The sequence below is a fragment of the Beta vulgaris genome, chromosome 6, assembly GCF_026745355.1.
Source record: "Beta vulgaris subsp. vulgaris cultivar EL10 chromosome 6, EL10.2, whole genome shotgun sequence".
Classification (NCBI taxonomy): domain Eukaryota; kingdom Viridiplantae; phylum Streptophyta; class Magnoliopsida; order Caryophyllales; family Amaranthaceae; genus Beta; species Beta vulgaris.
Window position 1 is genome coordinate 49,160,991 of NC_079207.1, and position 27,222 is coordinate 49,188,212.

General features: G+C 35.1%; 2 protein-coding genes across 3 annotated transcripts; both read left to right on the forward strand.

The window, feature by feature from the left end:
* Positions 1-5,283: 5,283 nt before the first annotated feature.
* On the forward strand, positions 5,284-6,611 carry LOC130591839 (uncharacterized). Of its 2 annotated transcripts, XM_057395776.1 has the most exons (3): positions 5,284-5,923; positions 6,152-6,173; positions 6,274-6,611. In XM_057395776.1, the coding sequence occupies exons 1-3, from the start codon at positions 5,869-5,871 to the stop codon at positions 6,530-6,532; spliced, it is 336 nt and encodes a 111-aa protein (XP_057251759.1). In that variant the 5' UTR covers positions 5,284-5,868; the 3' UTR covers positions 6,533-6,611. The 2 variants fall into 2 exon arrangements, 1 of the variants encoding a protein (XP_057251759.1); XR_008969837.1 differs by having other exon boundaries at positions 5,284-5,812; positions 6,152-6,611.
* Positions 6,612-12,194: 5,583 nt separating this feature from the next.
* LOC104896949 (putative pentatricopeptide repeat-containing protein At5g59900) lies at positions 12,195-20,075 on the forward strand. Its single transcript, XM_010683734.3, has 3 exons — positions 12,195-15,086; positions 17,145-18,236; positions 19,861-20,075. Exon 1 carries the CDS (start codon positions 12,311-12,313, stop codon positions 15,026-15,028), a length of 2,718 nt encoding a protein of 905 aa, XP_010682036.2. The 5' UTR covers positions 12,195-12,310; the 3' UTR covers positions 15,029-15,086; positions 17,145-18,236; positions 19,861-20,075.
* Positions 20,076-27,222: the final 7,147 nt, after the last annotated feature.

The window sequence follows — 27,222 nt, forward strand, 5'->3', positions numbered from 1 at the left end:
TGATCGACACACAAAAAAACACGTAATCAACAAGCTGAGTATTTACATAATAAATAACACATAACCTAACATGATACTAATAAGCATTAATTAGAGATAAATAATACGGTTAATTCACCAAATACCCTTGACAAAAAATTTATTCACTAATACCCCCACTTTTTTCAAAATTCACCAGATACTCCTAACCTTTAAAAAAATTCACCAAATACCCCAAATCTTTTAAAAAATTACCCAAAATGCCCTTTTGACTAACAGATGTTAGTATTCCGTTAACTAATTAACCCTTAAAAACCCTAAATAAACCTAAGGATTTTTTGGTTAAAACACCCTTACGTTCGGTGATTTTTAAAACAATCCCCCTTTTGTTTTTTTTTTGAAATGAACCCCCAAACGTTTTATAAAAACTTTGGTTGCACCCCCAAAACCTAACTTCCGTCAAATCCAGACGTTTGTGGGGCCCTTTTTTCCATTTTCCCTCCTAAATGTTGCATGAAATGCCATTTGTATCCTTGGTAATAAAACCCTTCAACTAACCTCTTCATCTCTCTCATTCAATTCCTTCATTTCTGATTTCATCTCTCTCACTTGCTTCAATCAGAAATTCAGCATCTCTCTCTTCTTATCATCTACACCTTTTCATCTTTTCTTTCAGTCTCTCTCATCCAACACTCTCTCTCTCTCGTCATCATGGAAACTGGTGCATTTTGCCTTTCTGATGCTCCTGATTTTTTGTTCAACACCACCAAATTTTCCACCTTTGGCTTAGTGTCTTGAATCTTGCGATTTCACTCTTTAAAAACGTTACTTCATGTGTCAACAACCACTTCTCCAGCACCAATTCATTAATGACCAACTTCTGCTACTCCTCCTAATTCTTGTCAACCCATCCAAAGAATCCACACCCTTCTCTTGGTATGAACATTTGAGAATTTGCAGGCATAGAGACTCCTTCCAGGATTGTCATGCATCCTTGACCTCAAAATCTTAGCAGGATTTCGACAATTGCATTTGGTTGCCATAACCCTAATTGAACAATTAACCTAAATTAAAATAAGCAAATAAACCCTAAAATCGTAAAATTACCCAAAATTTAATGCCTAGAAATGAATGTAACACTTATTTGATTTGAAGGATGTCAGGAATTGTCAATTGAGAGTGGAATTGCAATTTTCCGTTCGAAATTTTGGATTAGCAGCTTCACTTTGGGGGTGTCGGAAAATGACCGTTGTGAGAGAGGGAATATCCTGATTTGGGGATGAAGTGGCTTTATATATAATAGCATAGGTGGTCCCCACAAACGTCTGGATTTGACGGAAGTTAGGTTTTGGGGGTGCAACCAAAATTTTTGTAAAACGTTTGGGGGTTCATTTCAAAAGAAAAAACAAAAGGGGGATTGTTTTAAAAATGATCAAACATAAGGGTGTTTTAACCAAAAAATCCTAAACCTAATTAAACCTAACTAAACCCTAAACTCTCCTCAACCCAACCCTATACCCCAAACCCTAGACCCACTAGGCCCACCACCCAACCCCGGCCCCACCACCCAACCCAAGTCCCACCCCCTCCCGTCCCGGCAGCCTCCTCCCCTTGCCTCCCTCGCGCCTCCTCTCCCCATCATTCCCTCGCGCCTCCCCTTCCTCGTCCCTCACGCCTCCCCTCCTCCTCCCACACTCTCGTCAGCCCACCAACAGTAACCGCCTCCCCTCGCGCACCTCCTTCATGCGCCTTTCTCATCTTCGCGTCTGCTAACACACCTAGATTTAAAAAATCACCACCCACATTAACACCCAGATTCGCGTCTGCGGCGGGGGAGGGGTAGCGACTGAGGGGGTAGGGGATCAGGATTCGAAGGGGTTGGGGGAGGAGGGGGGATTCTAGCTGGGGGTGGGGAGGGGGAGGCGTGGATGCGAGCGAGGGAGGGGGAGAGGGAGCTGCGGGGGAGGGGGCTGGTAGCTGGTGGGGCTGGGGTTGTTTGGGGTGTATGGTGAGGCTGGTGGTTGGAGTTGGGGGTGGGTTAGGGAGAGAATCAGGTTGACTTAGGGTTAATTATGTTGACTTAGGGCTAATTAGGTTGACTTATGGCAAACTTGTAAATAGACGTTAATGGAGCACTAACGTCCGTTAATAGTAAGGGTATCTGGTGAATTTTTTTAAAAGTCATGGGTATATGGTGAATTTTGAAAAAAGTGGGGGTATTTGGTGAATAAATTTTTTTTTCAGGGGTATTTGGTGAAAAAATCGTAAATAATAACATAATAAAATATCAGACTCACTATACTGAACTTGACTCTTTATTAATAAATTGAATAGTCAATGGATAGAGTTGTCCAACCAAAACTTGTCTTCAATATAGAAGACGAAGTACGGGCGCGACTCCGTACTCCCGCAACCAACGATATCGAGGTACTAATTAAATAAAATAGGACACGATAGATGATCAATCCGGCCCCAAGAAAAATCATGGGCTACCACCATGTACTCCAACTCGTACTAGTCCAATACTTGATAGATGCACACGTCTAAACCTTATTAATATTCGCTTTTCACTTTAAGTATTAATATTTTGATTGAATGTTGAGACTCACAACAATAAGACAACCAACATAAATAATCACAAAAACACAAAGATTCCAATTTTTTATCTTAGGATTAGATATTGTGATCATACTACTCAATGACCCAGAATTAATCCCATTTATTTATTGACTAAAGTCAATAACTACCAACCTTTATTTGTTGACTTTATTGGGTAAATATCTAACTTTTTAATTAAACAATGCCCACGTCTCTTATAAAGTAATTAATATAATAAATTCAAGAGAACAACATAATCCATTTCATGATCCAATAAATAATACATTTATTAATCCCTCATGTGAATTAATAAAATAAACATTCCCAACCCATATGCTTGCATCAATCATCCATACAACATATAACGTTATCATAGGCAACATGCTTCACACAACGGTATAAACATGCAAATTCATTTAAATATAGGCAACATATGGACTATAAAAATTCCCTATACATGATACTATATCAATGGTAACCTTAGGACAATTTTTTTTGGTGAGATGAATAACCTCTGGCCACCCTCGCATAGGGCCCAACCCAGAGGCTTGGGTACTTGGTAGGAGGGGGAGTTTTAAGGGGAATTCTCCTCCAAGTGCCCTTCACTTGGTGGGATTCGAACCCCTAACTTTGAAGTAATGAAGTGGAATTCCTAACAAGTGAGCCAAGCTATTGACTTCGTCTTGCGGGGCCGATGACTCTCTCTTGGGGTTGTTCTATTCTAAAGACTAAAGCTTGGGGTCTTTTGGAAGGGCTTTGGGCGGCTAAGTTTCTTGGGATTAATTCTCTTCTCATTGAAGGGGATAATCTGGTTGTTGTTAATTCTCTTCGGCATTGATGGAAGGTTGCTTGGGAAATTCGTTCTTTGATCTTGGAGGCGATGGAGGAGCTTCAGCAGTTCTAAGCTTTTTCTATTAATCATTGTTTTCGGGAAGCCAATCAAGCAGCGGATTTTATGGCACATTATGGTCATGACTCTAATTCTCCATTCTATTGGTTTTCTTCTTCTAACATTGTGTTTTCTTCCATCATTCGCAAGGATGCTGTATGCTGGTCCTATATTAGGGGCTAGGTCTAGGTGTATTTTCCTTACCAAAAAAAGAGAGCTCAATGGCACATCAGTTTGTTTGTCATGTTCATAAATAGTCAAGGCCCCTATCGGGATATTACATAGATTATATCATACTTTATCTTTAATGAATTAGCCAATAAGGTAATTTCATTTTGAGCTAGCTACCTCTAGATAGATGTATTAGGATTAGATGCTCTTAATAAAACAATAATATATAGAAGAAAATATTTTTTTTTGATTATGTAAATTGTATGTGTTAACAATATTGTATGCACTTTACCTAACAAACAAACCATGAACGATTCAACAATAAACCATGATTTTTTAAGGGACAAAGGCTAACTTTTAGGTTTTTACAATTTATAAGAGAGATGAAAAGAGGTAGTGCGGAAAAAACTTTTATGATCACATGCTCCACGAGCAAGGTGAGAAGGGAAGGTCAAACGCGAGAAGATTGACCTTTTTACTGAAACCTGACAATAAGGTGTATATTTTTCATTTATCAAAATAGACTTATCAGGTGTGCATCTAATAAGGTATTTCTATACAAAATTTTAAACAAATAAAGTATTTTTACATAAGTAATTTTTCATTGTACCTTTTCAAAAACAAAGATAAAGAAATCTTCGTAATGCTTATTTATTTTGTGAAACGTCTAACCAGAATTATTTTGAACATGCTATGTTCTAAATAAATTTTAGTAATATATTTAGCAAAAATAATAATATATCTATAGAAAAATTATGGTACACAAATCCTAAACATATGACTTAATTATAGGTATTCTATGAGTTTATGACAATGATGATTTTGGTTTTAATATATGACCTTAATAATTAAATATAGTACTTTTTTTTTTTTTGGAAAATAGACTATACTACTACCTCTTACACTTTATGCGTGAAGATGAAAAACTGTGCGCATTAATATTTCTAATTTTCTATTTATAAAAATGAATAAAAAATTTGATATTCTAAAGTAGGTAATCAAACAAGATTTCATGTGATTAATTTTTTTTTCTTATCTTTAAATCACAGATGGTTGTCAAATGTCAAATTAAAATATATGAATAGTGTCCAAAAGTTGAAAATATAACCATTATTTAGAAATAGATATTATACCTTTTTTATGATCTAAATCAAAAAATATATACTTCTTCTGTTCCAAATTAAATGAAACAAATCTACTTTTACGCATGCGAGACATTATTTTGACCATAAATATCTATAATTACATATAAATAAAAATTATAAAAAGTACTATATTTTATAAAAGCACGTCATGAGACAAATCTAACAAGATCCAACTTGATTATATTTTATTATTTTTCATTAGGTATATATTACAAATCTTAGTTAAAATAAAAAATGTAAATAGTGAAAAGTGAAATTGTTGTATTTAATTCGAAATGGAGAAAGTACATATACTTTTTTTTTACTATGTATATAGGGAAAAATGGCTCCGTTTGGTAGGGCGTAAAACATTTTCAGTGTAAGATGATTTTATGGAAAACAATTTACAATGTAAAATATAATTCCAAAATTAGTTTTTCGTTGTTTGGTTCTATATAAGAAAAATAATGAAATGAAAGTAAAATGAAAGGTAAAGTAAAAAGGTAGTAAAAGAACACAAATTATCTACAAAGACTGCCTAACTTTAATATTAAAGTTAGACCAGTCCAGGCCCAATTTTAATAGAGAAGCCCAACTTGCGTCATTTAACCCGGCGACATTCTGTTATCCCCAACCCCAACCCAGCGACATTTACATTCTGTTACTAAAAAAAAAAATCCTTTCTCTTTCTCTCTCTTCTCCCTCCAAATTCCGTTCCTCTCGCTCTTCGGATGCTCGTATAACTACAATTACATGAATATTATCCTCAATTAATTCAAATTTTGAGAATTTTTTTTCTCCAGATCTTGAGTATTAGGTATTTCAATTAGCAAGCAAAGTAATTCTTCTGCAATTGTGAATTTGTTGTTCAATTAGGATTTTGTTTTGTTGTAGATTGATTCGTACGGGTAGAAATTCGCTGATTTATAGACGCCAATTCTTTTCTAATGAATTGTGAAAGAAGAATTGAATTGAAATCGGCGAGCCGACGGTGTCGAGGTTTGTTCTTTCAAATTTTCGCGCTGAATTTCTGATTCGATTGTTTTCTGAGGTAATTTTCCATTCACATTCTTTTAATCTTTGTTAATTAGGTTTTTTTTTGATATTATGCTGATGCTGTTTATTTCACCCTCGAGGATGGTGTTCCTCAGCGAGATTCAAGGTTACAATTTTTTTTTTATTAGTTTAGGATTTAATTGTGATTAATTGCTGATAATTCCAGTGAATTTGTGTGCATAAGGTTTTTTAGTAATGATTTATTGGTGTTCAAAGGAAATCAATTCAAAATCAGATTATTGATATTATGAGATTCTTATCTGCATAAAACTCTCTAATTGAACACAAGATGCAGCATATAAGATTATTGATATTATGATTCATTTCTTATCAGGAGATGTGATGAAAATGAAGAGGTAAGGAAGATTGTGGAGAATGGCTATAAGAGTGATCTCGGTGCTGTTGAGGCTTTGTTTGCTAACCTTGATGTTGCTGATTTACAATCTTATTCCATAGATCCCACTACATCAAGCGCTTCTACTGTCACTGTTTTGATCCTCATCAGTGCAAACCTAAGGGAAGAAGTGTGAGGCCCAAATTAGGGCTTGAGAAAAGTCGAGGCAGTAAAGCTGTTGTTGCTTCTAATGCACCAAAGGAGTTTGGTTCTTACACTCTCCTGCTAGATTGTTGTAGTTTCTTGGAAGATTATAGTGGTCACAAAATGATTTATGTTGGTGACAGAATGGTTTTTGTGGGTCAGTTATTAATTTTTTGACATTGAGGAATCCACACATGTTATCAGATTGACATTTTTGTTAGTGATTATGGTAAATGAAATATATTTTTTCTTTCCATTTCTTAAATATTTTGTAAATATAGTAAAGTGGTCACCAACTAGTTTAAATTAGGTACCAAATGAATTTATATTAGCCTTCTGTTTTGTAATTTTTTATCGTAGTCCCATAAGGGATTAAACTAGTCACCAATTGGCATATTATGGTCTCTTATTGAAGTACCTATTTTATTGGAGTCAAATTTAAATTAACCCCTAAATGTAGTTAAATTAGTCTTTTGATGACTTAAAATACTTATTTTACTCATTTATTTATTTTTCCAATAATTAGGTCCAATATAATTGTAAAAATTAAAGTATTCAGCAAGTGAAAAATAGGTGACTAATTTAAACAAGCATTCAATGGACATTAAATGGATTAAAGTACAACTTACTGATTAACATTAGTAGTCACTAATTGACATATCATAGTCTCTAGTTGACATATAACAGTCACTTAATAGAATACAACGAACTTACAGATTAACATAAGTTGGAATTATAACCTGACTTACTGATTAACAGACACTTGAGTATCAAAACAAAAAACTTGATTACACATTCAGCAAAATAACTAACCAGATGTAATTGTCCTTTTTGGTAATAACTAAGTAATCATCGCATAAGCATGCAAACTAAGTAATTGTCACAAAATGGTTCAAACTACTTTTTTTGGAGACGATCTTATTACTAGTCTTCATTCCTTCACAGAGGGGTTTTGCTTCGTTGGAGACTGTTTTTGTTTGTTGGAGATGGTTTTTTCTTCGTTGGAGATCTTTTTTTTTCCAGAACTACAGGGAATGCAATGTCTTGGCGTCTTTTTGATTTTCTGTAATACGCTGGATTAGGGTCAGCTGCTTGTGTCTGTTGTGGTGGCTGCAGGGGTATGTCGTTGAGCCCAAGTATACCCAAGTCAAACGAGGGCATGTCTGCAGTAAACACAAAAATAGGAATATGGAATAATTGAATTAAACTAATCACAAATCAACCTAAACTGGTTACTAAATGAATTAAAGTAGTTACAAATACACTAATACTAGCTAATTCAGTTGATTTCTTTCCTTTAGTATACTTTAAATTGTTTGAACATAAAACAATGATACTTAGAAAACAAAATAGGAACTTGGCTAGAATAATAATATGAAAGTGATGGAATGAAACTTATCACAAATCAACCTAAACTGGTTACTAAATGACTTAAAGTGGTTACAAAAATAGGAATATGGAATAATTGAATTAAACTAATCACAAATCAACCTAAACTGGTTACTAAATGAATTAAAGTAGTTACAAATACACTAATACTAGCTAATTCAGTTGATTTCTTTCCTTTAGTAACTTTAAATTGTTTGAACATAAAACAATGATACTTAGAAAATAAAATAGGAACTTGGCTAGAATAATAATATACAAAGTGATGGAATGAAACTAATCACAAATCAACCTAAACTGGTTACTAAATGAATTAAAGTAGTTACAAATACACTAATACTAGCTAATTCAGTTGATTTCTTTCCTTTAGTATACTTTAAATTGTTTGAACATAAAACAATGATACTTAGAAAACAAAATAGGAACTTGGCTAGAATAATAATATGCAAAGTGATGGAATGAAACTTATCACAAATCAACCTAAACTGGTTACTAAATGAATTAAAGTAGTTACAAATACACTAATACTAGCTAATTCAGTTGATTTCTTTCCTTTAGTATACTTTAAATTGTTTGAACATAAAACAATGATACTTAGAAAACAAAATAGGAACTTGGCTAGAATAATAATATGCAAAGTGATGGAATGAAACTTATCACAAATCAACCTAAACTGGTTACTAAATGACTTAAAGTGGTTACAAAAATAGGAATATGGAATAATTGAATTAAACTAATCACAAATCAACCTAAACTGGTTACTAAATGAATTAAAGTAGTTACAAATACACTAATACTAGCTAATTCAGTTGATTTCTTTCCTTTAGTATACTTTAAATTGTTTGAACATAAAACAATGATACTTAGAAAATAAAATAGGAACTTGGCTAGAATAATAATATACAAAGTGATGGAATGAAACTAATCACAAATCAACCTAAACTGGTTACTAAATGAATTAAAGTAGTTACAAATACACTAATACTTAGCTAATTCAGTTGATTTCTTTCCTTTAGTATAATTTAAATTGTTTGAACATAAAACAATGATACTTAGAAAACAAAATAGGAACTTGGCTAGAATAATAATATGCAAAGTGATGGAATGAAACTTATCACAAATCAACCTAAATTGGTTACTAAATGAATTAAAGTAGTTACAAATACACTAATACTAGCTAATTCAGTTGATTTCTTTCCTTTAGTATACTTTAAATTGTTTGAACATAAAACAATGATACTTAGAAAACAAAATAGGAACTTGGCTAGAATAATAATATGAAAGTGATGGAATGAAACTTATCACAAATCAACCTAAACTGGTTACTAAATGACTTAAAGTGGTTACAAAAATAGGAATATGGAATAATTGAATTAAACTAATCACAAATCAACCTAAACTGGTTACTAAATGAATTAAAGTAGTTACAAATACACTAATACTAGCTAATTCAGTTGATTTCTTTCCTTTAGTATACTTTAAATTGTTTGAACATAAAACCATGATACTTAGAAAATAAAATAGGAACTTGGCTAGAATAATAATATACAAAGTGATGGAATGAAAATAATCACAAATCAACCTAAACTGGTTACTAAATGAATTAAAGTAGTTACAAATACACTAATACTAGCTAATTCAGTTGATTTCTTTCCTTTAGTATACTTTAAATTGTTTGAACATAAAACAATGATACTTAGAAAACAAAATAGGAACTTGGCTAGAATAATAATATGCAAAGTGATGGAATGAAACTTATCACAAATCAACCTAAACTGGTTACTAAATGAATTAAAGTAGTTACAAATACACTAATACTAGCTAATTCAGTTGATTTCTTTCCTTTAGTATACTTTAAATTGTTTGAACATAAAACAATGATACTTAGAAAACAAAAAGGAACTTGGCTAGAATAATAATATGCAAAGTGATGGAATGAAACTTATCACAAATCAACCTAAACTGGTTACTAAATGACTTAAAGTGGTTACAAAAATAGGAATATGGAATAATTGAATTAAACTAATCACAAATCAACCTAAACTGGTTACTAAATGAATTAAAGTAGTTACAAATAAACTAATACTAGCTAATTCAGTTGATTTCTTTCCTTTAGTATACTTTAAATTGTTTGAACATATAACAATGATACTTAGAAAATAAAATAGGAACTTGGCTAGAATAATAATATACAAAGTGATGGAATGAAACTAATCACAAATCAACCTAAACTGGTTACTAAATGAATTAAAGTAGTTACAAATACACTAATACTTAGCTAATTCAGTTGATTTTTTCCTTTAGTATACTTTAAATTGTTTGAACATAAAACAATGATACTTAGAAAACAAAATAGGAACTTGGCTAGAATAATAATATGCAAAGTGATGGAATGAAACTTATCACAAATCAACCTAAATTGGTTACTAAATGAATTAAAGTAGTTACAAATACACTAATACTAGCTAATTCAGTTGATTTCTTTCCTTTAGTATACTTTAAATTGTTTGAACATAAAACAATGATACTTAGAAAACAAAATAGGAACTTGGCTAGAATAATAATATGAAAGTGATGGAATGAAACTTATCACAAATCAACCTAAACTGGTTACTAAATGACTTAAAGTGGTTACAAAAATAGGAATATGGAATAATTGAATTAAACTAATCACAAATCAACCTAAACTGGTTACTAAATGAATTAAAGTAGTTACAAATACACTAATACTAGCTAATTCAGTTGATTTCTTTCCTTTAGTATACTTTAAATTGTTTGAACATAAAACAATGATACTTAGAAAATAAAATAGGAACTTGGCTAGAATAATAATATACAAAGTGATGGAATGAAACTAATCACAAATCAACCTAAACTGGTTACTAAATGAATTAAAGTAGTTACAAATACACTAATACTAGCTAATTCAGTTGATTTCTTTCCTTTAGTATACTTTAAATTGTTTGAACATAAAACAATGATACTTAGAAAACAAAATAGGAACTTGGCTAGAATAATAATATGCAAAGTGATGGAATGAAACTTATCACAAATCAACCTAAACTGGTTACTAAATGAATTAAAGTAGTTACAAATACACTAATACTAGCTAATTCAGTTGATTTCTTTCCTTTAGTATACTTTAAATTGTTTGAACATAAAACAATGATACTTAGAAAACAAAATAGGAACTTGGCTAGAATAATAATATGCAAAGTGATGGAATGAAACTTATCACAAATCAACCTAAACTGGTTACTAAATGACTTAAAGTGGTTATTAATAACTGAATATTAATATATGCAATCTAGAATAATTAACTCAACTCCCATGTGCATTTTAATTGTCAAGTAGTGCACAAGCTAGTCAGCAGTGGGAAACATGAAGTTTGAGGATGTTGTTCTTGCCATTAAGATGCAACATGAAGTACAATAATTTTGATGTTTTGCAATAGTACATTTGTTACTCAACAATTATATGTCAAATGCTCCAGTAAGCAATTCATATGAACATTTGCAATTTTCCACTCCCCAACTACATCATCTACTGTATTTCCACAACAATTAAGTTACACATTGATGGAAATAAACAAACAAGAAAGATAATTTGAGAGATTGAAGAATCTAAGATACAAACTGAATTTGAGAGATTGAAGAATCTAAGATACAAACTGAATATAAGTTAATTTTCCACCAAATTAAGCTGAATTTAAGTTCAAATTTTACTCTATAAGTGATTTTCCACCAAACAAAACCCTAAGTTTGCTCAAATTTAACACACATATGCAAATTATTGAAGAATCTAAGCTACAAACTGAATTTAGATAAAAAATCAACTCGAAATTGCTTACTAAACTTTTCGAAACAATTATCCAACTGAATTTTCGGTGTTCTTCAACAAACAACAAAGAGATTGAAATTTCTTTGAAATTTGGAGCGTTTTTGAGCCTTTTTTTGGCGATTTTTGGGCAAAAACCCAGCTGAAATTTTGGTGTTCTTCAACAAACAACAAAGAGAATGAAATTTGGTGAGTTTTCGAGTGTTTATGAGCGATTTTTGGGCAAAAACCAATCTGAAATGAAGAGAGTGAAGAGAGAGAAGAGAGAGCTTGCAGTTTGAGGTTTTGAAACGCATCAATGGCGTTTACAGTTTCATTTATTTTTGTTTTTGGTTGGGTTTATGGATTGTAAGCTAATGGGCGCTATGGGTAAATGGTATTGGGCCTGGGCCTGTCTAATTATAACTTATAATTAGGCGGTCTCTTGCAAGACGAACTGGTAAAAGAAATGTACAAGAGACGTAAGAAAAATAGTTTTCCCTTCATTTTGAAGGAAAAATGATTTTCCATCATTGTGAGGGTAATTTTACCCAAAGAAAAATGATTTTACACTCTTTTGCCAATCAAGCAATATAAAATTGAAAATAGAGAAAAACAATTTTCTAGGAAAACATCATACGCCCGGAGCATCAGTCTAGTTACTTCAACCCAAATCCATGACCATGAGCAGTTGAGCAGTTGAGCAGCACCACCTAGTATACAGCCACTACGACTTTAGCTGTGGAAGCTAAAATGGCGGTCATCATCAGAACTCTACAATGGCGACGAATCTCCACCTTCAATACTTGCCTGAAACTCAATTCCACCACCTTAACTCACAACAATGGCGGAAACGAAAATGTAACAGAACCAGATTCAAAAATGGTGCGCGAATTAACCTCTATCATCCGTAAAAAACCTCACAATCTATGGAAATCCGCCATCTTCAATCAAAACCTTCAACCTCAACCTCACCATGTCGAAAAGGTATTGCTACAAACCCTAGATAATCCAAGGTTAGCTCTTCGCTTCTTCAATTTCCTAGGTCTGCACTACGATTTCTCTCATTCAACGACGTCGTTTGCTATCCTTGTTCATGCTCTAGTTCACTCCAATCTTTTCTGGCCTGCATCTTCTCTTGTGCAAACCCTAATTCATCACCATCATTGTAATGCGGCTCAGATTTTTGGTGAATTCTTTGCGGTGTTTAAGGATTACGGTTTCGTGTCGTTTCTGGGGTTTGAATTGGTGACCCAGAATTACGTGCAATGCAGGAGGCCAGTGGAGGGTGGTGTTGTTGTTAAGCTTATGCTGGAGCATGGGTTTGTTCCTGAGGTTAGGACTCTCAGTGCTTTATTTCATGCTTTAATTGGTATTCGGAGATTTCGTTTAGTTCTTGAATTTTTCCAACAGGTTTCGTATGGTTTTGATAGTTTTCGTCCTGATGTTTATATATATACGGCTGTGATTCGCAGTTTGTGTGAGTGCAGAGAGGTAGACAGGGCACTGGACGTAGTCCGCCAGATGGAGGTGAGCGGTTGCGAGTTGAGTGTTGTAACATATAATGTGTTAATACGCGGGCTGTGTAAGAATCAGAGGGTTTGGGAAGGTGTCGAGATCAAGAGTTTGCTGGGTCAAAAGGGGTTGAGAGCCGATGTGATCACTTATTGTACGCTGGTGCTTGGGTTATGCCAAGCTGAAGAGTATGTGAGTGGGGTGGAAATGACGAGAGAAATGGTTAAACTGGGGTTTGTTCCGAGTGAGGGTGTGGTTTCTACTCTTGTTGAAGGGCTTAGGAAGAAGGGGAAGGTTGTGGATGCTTTTAATTTGGTTAATGAATTGGCAGAGCTTGCAGTTGTGCCTAATGTGTTTGCTTACACTGCTCTGATTAATTCTCTTTGGAAAGATGGTAAACTAGAACAGGCAGAGTCACTGTTTAAAAGCATGGAACTCAGAGGATTGACCCCGAATGAAGTTACTTTTTTAGCCATGATTGACTTGTCTTGCAAGCAAGGTAGGTTGGATGATGCACTAAAGTTACTTATCAAAATGTCAGAAGCAAGAGTAAAAATCACTGACTATGCTTACAATTCTTTGATTCATGGGCATTGTAAGTTTGGGAAGTTGAACACTGCCGAGTATCTTTTTAAAGAAATGATCAGTAAGGAACTGAAACCAACTGTGGTAACTTATACATCCTTGATTAGTGGATATTGCGGAGGAGGAGAACTCAATAATGCATTTAGGATCTACCATGAGATGACAGGAAAGGGCATTGCACCAAATACTTATACATATACTGCATTAATCAATGGCCTTTTTCGTGCAAAGAGGATGGATGATGCAAATAACTTGTTTAAGGAAATGGTTGGAAGAGGTGTTTTCCCTAATGAGGTGACCTATAATGTTATGATTGATGGCTACTGTAAGGAAGGTGATATCTCTAAAGGTTTCCATTTGCTGAATGAAATGTTGGAAAAGGGTCTTGTTCCTGACACTTACACGTATAGGTCCTTGATATCTGGGCTCTGCTCTGCTGGCAGGGTATTTGAAGCCCAAAATTTGGTGGATGGGCTTCATAAGGAGCATTTTGAACTGAATGAGATGTGTTTCAGTGCCCTTTTGCAAGGGTACTGCAAGGAGGGAAGAATACATGATGCGTTGTGTGTGTATGGTGAGATGTTGGAAAGACAAATCAAGATAGATCTTGTCTGTTATGCAATACTTATTGACGCTACACTTAAACAGAATGATAGGGAAAAACTATTGCTGATTTTAAAGGAGATAAATTACAAGGGATTGAAGCCTGACAGTGTGATTTATACAAGTATAATTGATGCCTACACTAAGGCTGGAAATCTCAAGAAGGCATTCCAACTTTGGGATATAATGATCAGTGAAGGATGTGAGCCTAATGTTGTTACGTACACTGCACTTATCAATGGCTTATGTAGATTGGGATATGTAAATAAGGCACATGTTATCTTCAACAAAATGCTCACAAGTAACACCAACCCAAGTCAGATTACTTGTGGATGCTTCCTTAGCTACTACACGAGTATAGGAAATATGGAAAATGCTATAGAGCTTCACAAATTAATGCTTAAAGGCTCTTCAGCCAACACAGTCACATTCAATATTTTAATACATGGTTTTTGCAAACTTGGTAGGATTGAGGAGGCAGTTGAGCTGATCAGGGAAATGATAGAAAATGGTATCAGACCTGATTGCGTGAGCTATTCCACTATAATGTACGAGTACTGTAAAGGTGGTAATATGCAGGAAGCTTTTAGGATATGGGACTCCATGCTGAGTGAGGGCATATACCCTGACACAGTAGCTTATAAATTAATGATCTCCGGCTGTCAATTATCTGGAGATGTTAAGAAGGCTGCTTTACTAAGGGATGACATGATAAGAAGGGATGTCAAAACCGATACAAAATATTATCGTTCTTACCTTGGTACTTAATCGGAGCTACATAGCTGGCCTATTTGTTTCTACTGTAAGATTGCTCGGCTGCTATCTGGTGAGTGCATTACTTCTAGTCACAACTTCCATCAGGATTCTTTATATGAGCAAAAATTATGGTGATTCTTTTTGTTCCTATGTTTCTTCCTTGTTCAATGAAAGCTAAACTAAACCATTAATGCAAATCCTTTTGTTCATCTCTATGCCTAGGGATGAGGGTGTTGTGTGTTGCTAACAGTAGTTTATGTTGTGGAGTAAACTTTCAGTTTTTGATGTACAAACTTGGTGTGGAAACCATCAAATCTCTAGACTCTACAGTAATTGGCCACCTCAAACTCTTGGGTCTATCTAGTCCAATAGACAGACTAATACCCTTCAGACAGTGATGTAGGGCACAGTGACCTAGCCACTGCCTTATTTGAAATATTTGAGAATATCTTATTTTCCTACTTCTCATACATTCTTATCTACACATATATAAGCTTTGAGTGCTACAGACAAGCTTTTAGACTTAATGGGGCAGCATACGATATGTGTAGAAATTGCAAAACCTTATGGATGGATTGTGAACATTTATTGAAAAGACTAAGTAATCGGGTTTTTGGTTGATCATTAACTTAATGGTAATGTTAGTCTTGCAAGGAATTAGGTGTATCATATCACTGTTGCAAACAACTCTTCTGAAAGAAAGAGACTAAAAAGATACCTTGGAAAGAAGACAGTAGAAGTGAAACCGAGTTTTAGGGAAGGAACTAAGGAAGGATTGAAGAGTTCTAATATTGATTGGTTTTGATCAGTTACGGTCCTGTGGTTTTACTTTTGGGTTAGGGGAGGGTTGTGGAATTTTGATGTGGTAGTTTGAGCTTATATGGATGGTTATTTTTGTTGGGAAGAGGGAAGTTGTTATGTGGTGGTGGCTGGAGACTTGTTAGGGATGTTCTGGTAGTTTCGGAGATGGTGCACGTTGTCTCTGTTGTGATATTTCAAACCCATGGATCATCCACCTTGGCTTGGCATTTTTAATCTTCTGCAACGATTTCTAAAAGGAGTTCTCAGAATTTTGGCCCTTAAACATGAGCTTGAAAGCTTTATTATCTGGAAACTATTGGGAAGCTTTTATTAAAACTTATACAAACTTCCTCATACTTATATATCTAAGGTGAAAAGAACAAAGCTTTTTGAGCCAATCACACTATATGCCACTCTAAAATGTAGCCTAGGAAAGCCACAAAATAATAGACGAAATTGATAAGAACAACTTGATCAAACCTATGGAACTCCTTTCTTACTTTTGGAACTTCTCTCTTACTTTCTAGTATGTCTCTCTTACTTTTTGGTACTTTCCTTTTTCCTTTTTCCTTTTTACTTTTTACTGTCCAAATAAGTTAATATTCTCTATAGAAAAAACTTTTGATAACATCCTAATGGGTAAAGCAGGAAGAACAAATAGGAATGGAGGGAGGATGAGTTATAAGCCATGTTCATTTCATCTGGAGGCCTCTTGGACTTATTTATCATTGAAAGGGAGGGGAGCGAGGTGGTTTAAAACTAGAAGTTTGAGAAAATGGCATTTCTTTTGGCCCAACATTTCTATAAATGATGCTTTCTGCAGATTAAGAGTCTCTGATATTTAGTTTTGGTAATTTTATAAGTAATTGAGTTCATTGTTTATATGCCAGGCATGTGATAGTTTTAAGTGTCGCCTGTGTGTTAAGCATTTCAAATACTGGTAGCACACATGATGTAGCATGCTAGCGTGCATGCATGCTTGCCTAGGTGGGCCTGTTGCACCTATGCTTCTTTAGCTGTAAGATTTAAAGTGATTATTTATCGAGCAGAGGTACATCTCATAGTTGAACTTCTAAATTTGCGTGAACTCTTGTAATTTTGTGGAGGTGTTCATGATAATTTAGGAACTTGGGAAATTGATCACAGATAAGTCCCTAGCAACTACGAGAGCAAGGCTATCTCTTCATTAACCTGATTTGAATTTCTGTTGATGCGAATGAAAAAGATCCGGCGTTCACCTCTATTTAACCCCACGAGTGGCACAACTTGATTATATCTTTTTCTTTTTTTTTCAATATAAATTTTGTTTATTTATTTCTTTTGGCAGGAAAAAAAGGTGGAGATGATGAAAATGATTTAGTGAGCTTGAGAGGCAATGGGTATTGGACCAATTTTAGCTCAGCATGAGTGCACTACATCTGCAGCCCAAGTGGGTATTGGCAAGTTTGTTTGGACTCTGGAGCCCAAATTGAAAATATGAACATTAAACGGTGGTCTCAGCAGAAATAGATTGTTGCTGTCACTCATGAGGGTGAATATATACAGTCTGAACTGGAGCAGATATATAGGGCGCAGTTTTTTGAAATGAAATATGCTGTATATTTTATAGTCACCAAGTGGCCACTGGGTATGTGCACATACCACATAGCCCCTTCCGTAATCTCTGTCTTAAACTTTGTTTTCATCTGCTTTGTGTTCACTAATGGTAGCATCAAGATGACCAACCTTTCCATCACCCATTAATCTATTTACCACCAGATCGTGGATGTTGGGAAAGTGTGATGCAGTGCATTTTGAGGTTGGTATAGGCATTTGGAGCCACCAGTTGGGGTATGTGCAACAATCCAGGCTATGCGCCCTACAAACAATATGAAAAGTGCGAAAGCAGGTATCACCACAGAATTGCAATCCATTTTAATCCTGTACCCAACAACGGGAGAAAAAAATCTACCAGGTCTCTTCCAGAATTATTTTTGATGCTTGAAGGAGGATAAACGTGGGGAAAATTTAGGTGCAGGGGATGAGCTGAAAGAATACATCAGTCTGGTGTGCTTCGAGTAAAGATTTGTTTATTGTGTCATTCTCTTATAGAGGAGCTACTCTAGCTCATCACTAATGATTGTACAAGCCTCAAGAATTGCAAATTGGTTACCAGATTTTGGAACTGCATTTGCATTTTAGGCGGTGTTTAGTTGAGATTAATGTGTTCTTCTGATCCGTTGTTTGGTTTAGATCCAGATAGTAAGATGGAATTTTGGATTGAAGTTACACTTTCTAACCAACAAAACGTCTTTTAGTTAATCTCACAATTACAAGGAGTGGTGGATTTTCATCCCTCCAAAACATTATCTCCTCACTTGTCACTGGGCAACGGGAAGATATCTCACTGGAAGGCTTTGCTCTCTCATTAGGCAATCTGGTACTCTCTCTCTCTCTCTCTCTCTCTACTCTCTATGCTCCATTCTAGATTGATACAGGATTTTTGCTTGAAAGTTTGATTCATTTAAGATTTTTATGTGCTTAAAATTTGATCCATATAGGGTTCTTTTGTTTTGTTTGTGTGCTCGAAATTCGATCAATTTAGTGTTTGTTTCTTTTATGTGACTGGAAATTTACCTTTCACCTTCTGATTATTTTAAGTTCTTTTCTTGGTTTGCGGACTTTGCTTACTTTGGTATGATGAGGTCAATGCGATGTTTCTCACTCTGTATGTTTTCTAGCTTCGGCTATTGTCTTATTGTTTGTTTCGTTTCCTAGTCTCTAAACGTGTTGCAAGATCTCTCTATATCCATTTCATATTCAGATTCCATTACCATATTGCCTTTATGGCTTTTACATAACATGCTGATTGGTATGTTTAATTAAGTGACCTAGTTCTGAAAAGGGGGGGGGGGGGGGGGAGGTAAGGGACAAAACAGGGCTTTAGTTTTGAATTTGTTATCTGTTACTGCTGTTTTTGTGCCTTGCATTCTGATAATGTCCAAAAGACCAGTGAACTGATTTTTTTTCAGCAAGTGAACATTGCTTTAGTTTTTGCTTCAATTGCATAAGAAACTCTGAGCCTTGAATACTCAGATTTGATCATTAATTTAGCACAAAACATGTTGAGGGTGGAATTATGATGCTGGTCATAGATATATGCATGCTGTTTACTCCCTCCGTTTCCAAAAGATCTTCCTTGTTACTGTTACTACATTCCATTACCATATTGCCTTTATGGCTTTTACATAACATGCTGATTGGTATGTTTAATTAAGTGACCTAGTTCTGAAAAGGGGGGGGGGGGAGGTAAGGGACAAAACAGGGCTTTAGTTTTGAATTTGTTATCTGTTACTGCTGTTTTTGTGCCTTGCATTCTGATAATGTCCAAAAGACCAGTGAACTGATTTTTTTTCAGCAAGTGAACATTGCTTTAGTTTTTGCTTCAATTGCATAAGAAATCTGAGCCTTGAATACTCAGATTTGATCATTAATTTAGCACAAAACATGTTGAGGGTGGAATTATGATGCTGGTCATAGATATATGCATGCTGTTTACTCCCTCCGTTTCCAAAAGATCTTCCTTGTTACTGTTACTACAGATACCAATGAGGATAAAATTTGTGTGGGGTGTGGGGTGTGGGGTAGAGAAAGGTTAAGATAAATAAACAAACAAAAAGGGGTTAAAGTAGGAGAGAGAAAGGGAGTAAAACTGAATTAATAATATAAATATGATAGGGATATGAGAGGGTAAAAAGGGGAAAAAAAGTTCCAAATAAGGAATAAAGTAAAAGAAGGAAGATATTTTGGAAACACACTTAAACGGAAAGAGGAAGATCTTTAGGAAATGGAGGGAGTATAATGGACACCATAAGCTTCTAAAGTAGGGGTTTTTTTTGTTGATTCTTTATCACTGAAGTATGTTTCAGAAACAACCTTGCCAAAACATTTGTATTTAAGATTGGATATCTTGTGTGAATTTTTTCTCCGCCTTTTTAGATATTTGTACTTTTGTTTTGCCGAAAACAAAATATAATAACATTTTTTATTTTCATGTCTGTCAGCATAGATACTGCAGCCTGCGATTGGAGTTACATCTCGCTCTTACCCAATTGAATCAGCCATTACCAGAGACATCATTCACTGGGATTTCTGTTGTGTTCTTTTTATATTTTGAATTATTTCTTGCTGGGTAGATAAGTTAGTTCTTCTTCTTCTACCCTATGTTGGAACATCATCATACATAATTTCTATGGGCAGAGGAAGAAATCAAAGGTAAGACATGTTACCAAGTCTTGTTTGTTGCTTTTGATGCTTCAAATAAATGGCGAATATAGTTTGTTAGTGGAACAAACAGTACCATAGCTGTAGAATCTATCTTCTCTGTTCAGAATCTGCATCTGCTATCCATAAGACTATTATTGCCAGCTTGATGGGCGGTGATAGTCTTATCCAATTATTTATTATTTTAATGGCTGGTGGCATTGTTCAGAATATGATGTCATTCATTGACGGGACGATCTCATTGTAAGAGTGGCGACCAACCTGGTAGCTGATTTGGAATATACTTGGAAAAAATGTAGCAAAAGCAATTCTTTGTAAGCACACTCCTGAGGATATACTGAGGATGACTTCTTTTGGCATTGGGCTTTCTAGAGGATCTAGATTCCGGCTTTCTAGAGGATCCAGATTCCATATGCTTATGCCTAGGCGTGAGGCACTAAGGTTCCTTTGAGCCTAGACGGCGAGGCACTAAGGTTCTTTCGAGCCTAGACGGGTAGCAAAGGCATGCGACTCCCGTCATGCGAGGTGCACTTTTAGGTGTATTAGATTTTGATTTCAAGTAAAGAACACAAATACATGCTTAGTGGTAAATGTTTGACTTCATGACTTCAAGGTCATGAGATCAAACCTCACTAGGGGCTCTTTGGGGGTGATGTTTCCATTACCATTCCCTCCTTCCAAGGAATTTGACCTGCTAATCTGAGTGGTGCCGCCCATCACCACTGCAACCTCCGAATGCTAGTGCCGCTCACTCGCATACCTTCTCTCTACCTCTGACCTTTAGCCCTCCTTCCTCCTCTCTCCTCTCTCCTCTGCTTCATGCTCTCTCACTTTTCTCCACTCTCTCTCTCTCTCTCTCTCTCTCTCTCTCTTTCTAAGCCCTTACTCACCCTTTGTCTTCCCCTTCTCTCCTCCTCACTAGTATGCCACATCTTCTTTATACTCTCCACCATGCCTCCTCAACGAACGTATGGCTTTGGTGTATCCAAGGAGATGGTTTTAAGGGGGAGTTTAGGAGAGAGAAAGAGGTGCAACGGGAAAATGGGGGAAGAGAAGAATGGAGATGAAGTTCGGTGACAAAAAATGGTTAAGAGGCAGTAGGGGTGGGGGAGGAGATAGAGGGGGTTCTCTTAATTAATTTAAAGTAAGGTTAAGAGGCAGTAGGGGTGGGGGAGGAGATAGAGGGGGTTTTCTTAATTAATTTAAAGTAAAGTTAGAAAAATAATATAATCAATGAGAGTGACACGTATCACAATTGTCACAAACAACTGATGAAGGACCATTATGAGAAGATACCTTTAAAAGGATGGATCATTATTAAATAACTCAAAAGTGGGATTGTTTTAAGAATTTCACTTAAAGGTTGGATTATTAAAATTCAATTTTTTGATAAAATTTGACTGCCCAAAATGAATAACATAGTAATGACATTTTCGTAATTTCAATAGGACTTTTAATAAACCCCTTCCTCCTTTCACACTATTTACTCTCTCTCTGTCCAAACATTTCTCACAAGTCACAACTCTTCTTTCTTCTTTCTTTAATTTCAGTGTTTTCGCCAAATTATTACAAGATACATCACATTGTCATCAAATTTGTTCGATTCATGATAGGTTAGACAATATCATTTATTATCTTCGCCCATTTTTTTAGATTTCCTATTTTAGGTTTATTTCAAAGGTATGATGTTGAAATTGAGTTTATTTTTCAATTTTCTAATTTTATACATTATTTTGTCGAATTATTCGAATCATAATTTCATTTAATTTTGTGCTATTTCTTTGTTCCTTCGTAATTTTCAGTAATTAATGTCACTTTTAAGTTTTTTGAATTTTCGTTCCTTATGTTTTAAAAATGAGCATGTTTTAAATTGGTATGTACATGTTCTGAACATTAAATCTCAAGTGACATTCATATGACTTGAGTACTTAGCTTAGACAAAATAATTCTAGATTAACAAGACAAGAGTAATTAAGTTATAAAATCTACCCATCCGATTATGCATTATGCGTCACCCGATGTACAACAAGAAAAGGGCAACCAAATTGCCTTGCCTTTCCTTTCCCTAGTGTTGGCACTAGCTTCCAAACACTGCTTTCCCTTCTACTACCTCCCAAACGAAAAACACTCCTCTTCCTTCTACTACCACTATAGCTATTATCTAATTGCGCAACTGAAAGAAAAATAAAAAATCAACATATAAAATAAAATATACATAATCCCAATTATCTTAATTATCATTACCTTCCAAATTATAATTTTCATCATTTTGAAAAGTTAGCTCCCTAATTGATGCACCCAGGCCGGCGGATGAACTACCAACCTTGCTAACGGAGACTTGACTAGTAATAGATAAAGGATGATGAGCAACTGCATACAAAACCTTCAACTTACACATCAAACCATCTGAAGTATGGTGTAGATTGTTTATGCTAAATTTTGCCTTAGCGACAGGATTGAAATCAGGGACCACAACAATAGATGTTTGTATGATCAAGATATGAAATGAATGCAAAGGGGAATTTCAGGGAAGTGACACAGAGAAATGGTGACGCAGAAAACCCCATGAAGGTGGGTAAAAACCGCGGGTGGAGATGATTCCACCAATACACTATCAGTGACCGTCGTCTAAGATGAACAACAATCGTGACAGCCTTAGTTATCAGATCTAAGTATGAGCAATGTATCAAAACAAGAATATTAAATGCCTTTTTCTTATGTATTTTTCTCTTGTAATTCAGATGATATTTTATATGGCCTTTTCTCTACTTAAATACTATTGCTACAAACTAGATTTACATCAACAGACACTTGCCGGAATCTCGGAGCTCCTCCACCCAAAGCTCGTGCAATTGTAACAGCTTCCTTACTTCTTGCAACTACTTAATTCCTTTATTCCCGTTGGTAGAGCATAGTGCTAACTCAACTCCATCATTCTTGGACAAGTAGTTTGGACTTCATTGACCCAGTCTTTGCGTTATCATAATGCCGCTGGTCTTATGTCACAACATCAAAGTCTTAACATCGTTGTGTCAATGTCAACCTGAAAATTCAGCCATAGCAGTTTGCCCCCAATTGTTGAAATGGGGAGAGTCCAAGATTCATAAGACAATTGTTAGTTAAATACAACTTTCATCAGATGCAAAACACAAAAATTAACACAAACGTCACTGTGTTGGACTGTTGCTAACATATAAGAAAAATGAGTAATCAACTGATTTTGATAAAAAAATTAGCGAAAGTGATGCAAGGGTCAGCGTGCAAAATATAACTTAAAACCATGCAATTAATGACTTATCTGTTGTAGATCTAATGATTACCACCGTGGCTATAAAAGCCGTGCCAAATAATTCAAAACTTTACGCCACCTTTTTCTCTCTCCTCAAACAATCGACTGCGCTCTAGAAATCTCCTCTGAACTTTGCCGGAATCGCTCTTCAGCACCAGGTAATTTCTCGCCACTATCGAATTTTATTTCTTAATTTTTCTTTATCCAACCGCACTTATGGCCCCCAGTAGACGTAGCATTAGAAATTTTGTGAAAAACCAAGAAAAAATCAAAAGGAAAAGAGAAAGTGGTGGAAAAGAAAACTGATTTTGAAGATGAACAATCCACTATGACTCAGGAGGATATGATGAAATTTCTAGAATTAGGGAATCTTCCGACCTACACCGTCCTTAGAAACGTAGAACCTCACGAACAGCCTGAGACGTGCCCAAGTAATTGGGTGGTTCTCTATGAATATCCTTTCAAGATAGGTTTTCGCCTACCATTCTCCCCTATAGCTAGAGACTATCAGATCAGCCCAGGGCAAATAACGCCCCAAGTTTGAAGAATCTTGAGTGTCGTTGACAGAGTGACAACGTCATGGGAGGAACCTTTTACTCTTCATGACCTGTTACTGTGCTATGAAATTAGGGTTAAGGCAAAAAACAGAATAGCCCTTCGTGCCAAAGTAAGGCTAGAAACGTTGGTTGGTGGAGTCCAACCAAACGACAGAGGCTGGAAAAATAGATACGGTTTTGTGAAGAGGTCTTCTCTGGGAGAAGTTGGAAAGACATTAATTGGAGGTTGGAACATAGAAGGTTCGTAATATTTTAATCGTTTATTAGCATGTCGCGTCGCTAACACTAATCTTATAACGTTTCTTTTGCAGGTCTAAACCCAAAGTTGCTGACTCTTCGCCACGAATCTGTGCGACTATGCGAAAAGTTTTTGGAAGTTGCTCATTTATGGATTTTGGTAAGTATTCTTTGCGTCAGTGGCGACGACACGTGGTAACACGGGGTAGCACGTGCTACCCCGTTTTTTTGTTAAAAAAAATTCGAAAAAATAAAAAAAACCTAAACAAACATGTGCCGTTTTCATATGACATCTTCACTCTCTCAACTCTCAAACAAACTCAGATCTCTCATTCAGTCACTCGTCGCCTCCTCTCTGTCGTCGGCTCGTCGGCTCATCGGCTCGTCGCCTCTTCTCAGTCGCCGGTCGTCACCTCCTCTCAGTCGTCGGCTTGTCACCTCCTCTCAGTCGTCACCGTCGGTCGTTGCGTCGTCGGAGTCTCAGAGAAAATCAGAAAATGGTGACTTACTGAGTTTCTCTAATTTCGTGAATGATTCCTTAATTTTCTTAGGGTTTAGGCCTTTAGAATTAGGGTTAACTTTCTTTGTCTTTTCTCTAATCCTCTCTAATGGCAGTTTTTGTAGTTTCTGTAAATCGGTTGAGTGCTTCGACAGTCCGACTACGACAGGCGACAGGCAGTTCACAATTGTTTAGGTAATTATTGAAGTTTCCTTAATTTTCCCAACTATTGAAGATTTGCAATTGTTGGAATTTTGAATGTTGGGCTGAATTTTGATTGTTAGCTGTAAATTGTGATTGTTGTGAAGTATGATGGTTAGTTGGGTTGAAATTTTGATTTGTTAGTTGAGTTTTGATTGATTGTTGTCATTTTTCATTGTTTCGTTGGGTTGAAATTTCTATTATTGTTGTGAATTTGGATATTTGAATTTGTTGAGTTGGAAGAATAAGTAAGATTGAATTTGTGGAATTTGAGAGTGATATTTTACATGTTGAATTTGTGGAAATTTGGGAGTGACATATCATATGTTGTTGAAATTGGGAATTTGTGAAATTTGTTAGTTTTACTATTATAATTGTAAACCGGTTCCGAAATTTGAGAACCCGGAGTGAACAATTGTAATTTTCTTTTATTATTGATTTCAAGGTTGTATTTGGATTTTGTAACATTTTGAATTTAGAAATTACGAACTTTTCTTTTGAGTTTCTAGTAATGTAAAGTTACGCTACCCTTGGTCCGGAATCCTGGATCCGCCCCTGCTTTGCGACAGTTCTTAACTTTCGTCGTCGTCGTAAACTTTAAGATCCTTAAGTAGTTAGAATTCTCTCCAACATCATACTAGGACAAAAGTGGATAAGAACGTTAGTGACTACATATAAAACTTTAATGAGCCTGATTTGCCCATATCCGATATGGGCTGACAGTTGCCCATATCAGGGGCATTTTAGTATTTTCAAGGTAAAAGTAAAAAGGAGGTTGAGTTAGTAAATTTTAGACAGCGGTAAAAATTAGAACAAAGGTAGCAGCTTGTTCATGAAGGATCTGTTTCTTGTCTTCTTCTCCATCTCCATCACTGAAGCGAAGTAGCAAACGCAACATCTGAATCACATTGTTTGCAATTAAGGTATGTCCGATTATCTTGGAAATTGTAGAAGTGAAGTTAATTTCGTTGAATTTGATTTTTATGTTGTTTTTAGAAAAAAGTGAGTTAAATAGTTAGGGTTAAGTAAAATTACGTTAAAAGAGATGGGATTTAGTTGAATTGTAGGCAATTTGTCTTTAATTGAGTAAAAAAATTGGGTTTACGTGTAATTTATTGAGAGATTTTTGTTTTTTTGTGTAATTTAATAATTTTGTATGAATGGAGTGTGGTGGTGGTGAAGATAAAATGTTGTAGTTTATTGAGTATTTATTGATTTTTGTGTTATTTTTTGAGAAATTTCGTGTGAATGGATTGGTGAAGAAACAGTGTTGTAAATTTTTGAGAATTTGTTGTTTTTTTTAATTAATTGACACAATGGAGTTTGAAGAAAAACATTTGTAATTTAATGATTTTTTTTTGCTTTCTGTGTAATTAATTGACAAATTACGTATGAATGGAGTGTGAAGAAAAACTGTAGTAGCTTACAATATATGGCAGCGCTTAGTTATATGTGTCGGATAATGTTTGAATATGTTTCAATATGATATTGGTAGATGAATATTGGTAGATGGATTTAGTATGTTGGTATTGATTATGTATGTGGGAATTGTATAGATATGAGTCATCAGAATGACGATACTTTGTCAGATGAGTACGAGTTGGAAGCAGAATGTTTGGAGTAGGTAATTTTGTAAAAGTGTTTATTAGATTAGGATGATGTATTTATTATAAATAGAATGTAACAAATTTAATTATTATTGGAGTAGGGAGGTGGATCAAAGAGGAAGAAGAATTTGAAAGGAAGTAAGAGGAAGAAGAGGTTGAAACGTGTGGCTGAAGAGGTAAGAACTTGGTGAATAATTTGTAGGTCTAATATATATGATTCCTTACTGTATAGGTTTAATATAGTATGTTTTGTTTTGTATTATTGGCAATGAATTATTATAGTTGAACAATCTGAAATGGTTTAAAATGTGAAATGACAGGTTGGAAGCGAATGTAGTAGGAGGAAATTTAAATTTTCAAGAGATATGTTTAGGGTGAGTGGTCTAAGTGAAGGTGGTTGTTGAACCCTAGTTTTGATGATGACAAAGAAACAAAGATGCAAACTAAGTAGTGAACTAATGAGTTATTTAAGTGTATGGTGTTTAAGGTATCAATGAAAGGAACTGGGAGAATACGAAGTCAAGGAAGAAGTCAAGAGAGGATTTCAAAGGCTAAGTAAAGAAGTTTCTAAGTTGATACTGGAGCAAGCATTGGATCAAGAAGAATAGAAGCTAGGCGTTTTATTTTCTAGTTCCAATGTAAAGGAACAAAGAAAGAATGGTAAGGAACAGTGGCAGTCTATTTGAGAATGAGAGTTTGTTCCTTTGTAAGGAACAAACTAAGTGGCACTAAACGAATATGTTAAAGGAACT

Bases quoted from the DNA above. Each gene is read 5' to 3' on its own strand.
- LOC130591839 (XM_057395776.1), top strand. From the start codon at position 5,869: ATGCTGATGCTGTTTATTTCACCCTCGAGGATGGTGTTCCTCAGCGAG. The intron at 5,924-6,151 runs GTTACAATTTTT...ATTTCTTATCAG, and splicing joins GTTCCTCAGCGAGATTCAAG to GAGATGTGATGAAAATGAAG. The intron at 6,174-6,273 runs GTAAGGAAGATT...CTTATTCCATAG, and splicing joins GATGTGATGAAAATGAAGAG to ATCCCACTACATCAAGCGCT.
- LOC104896949 (XM_010683734.3), top strand. From the start codon at position 12,311: ATGGCGGTCATCATCAGAACTCTACAATGGCGACGAATCTCCACCTTC.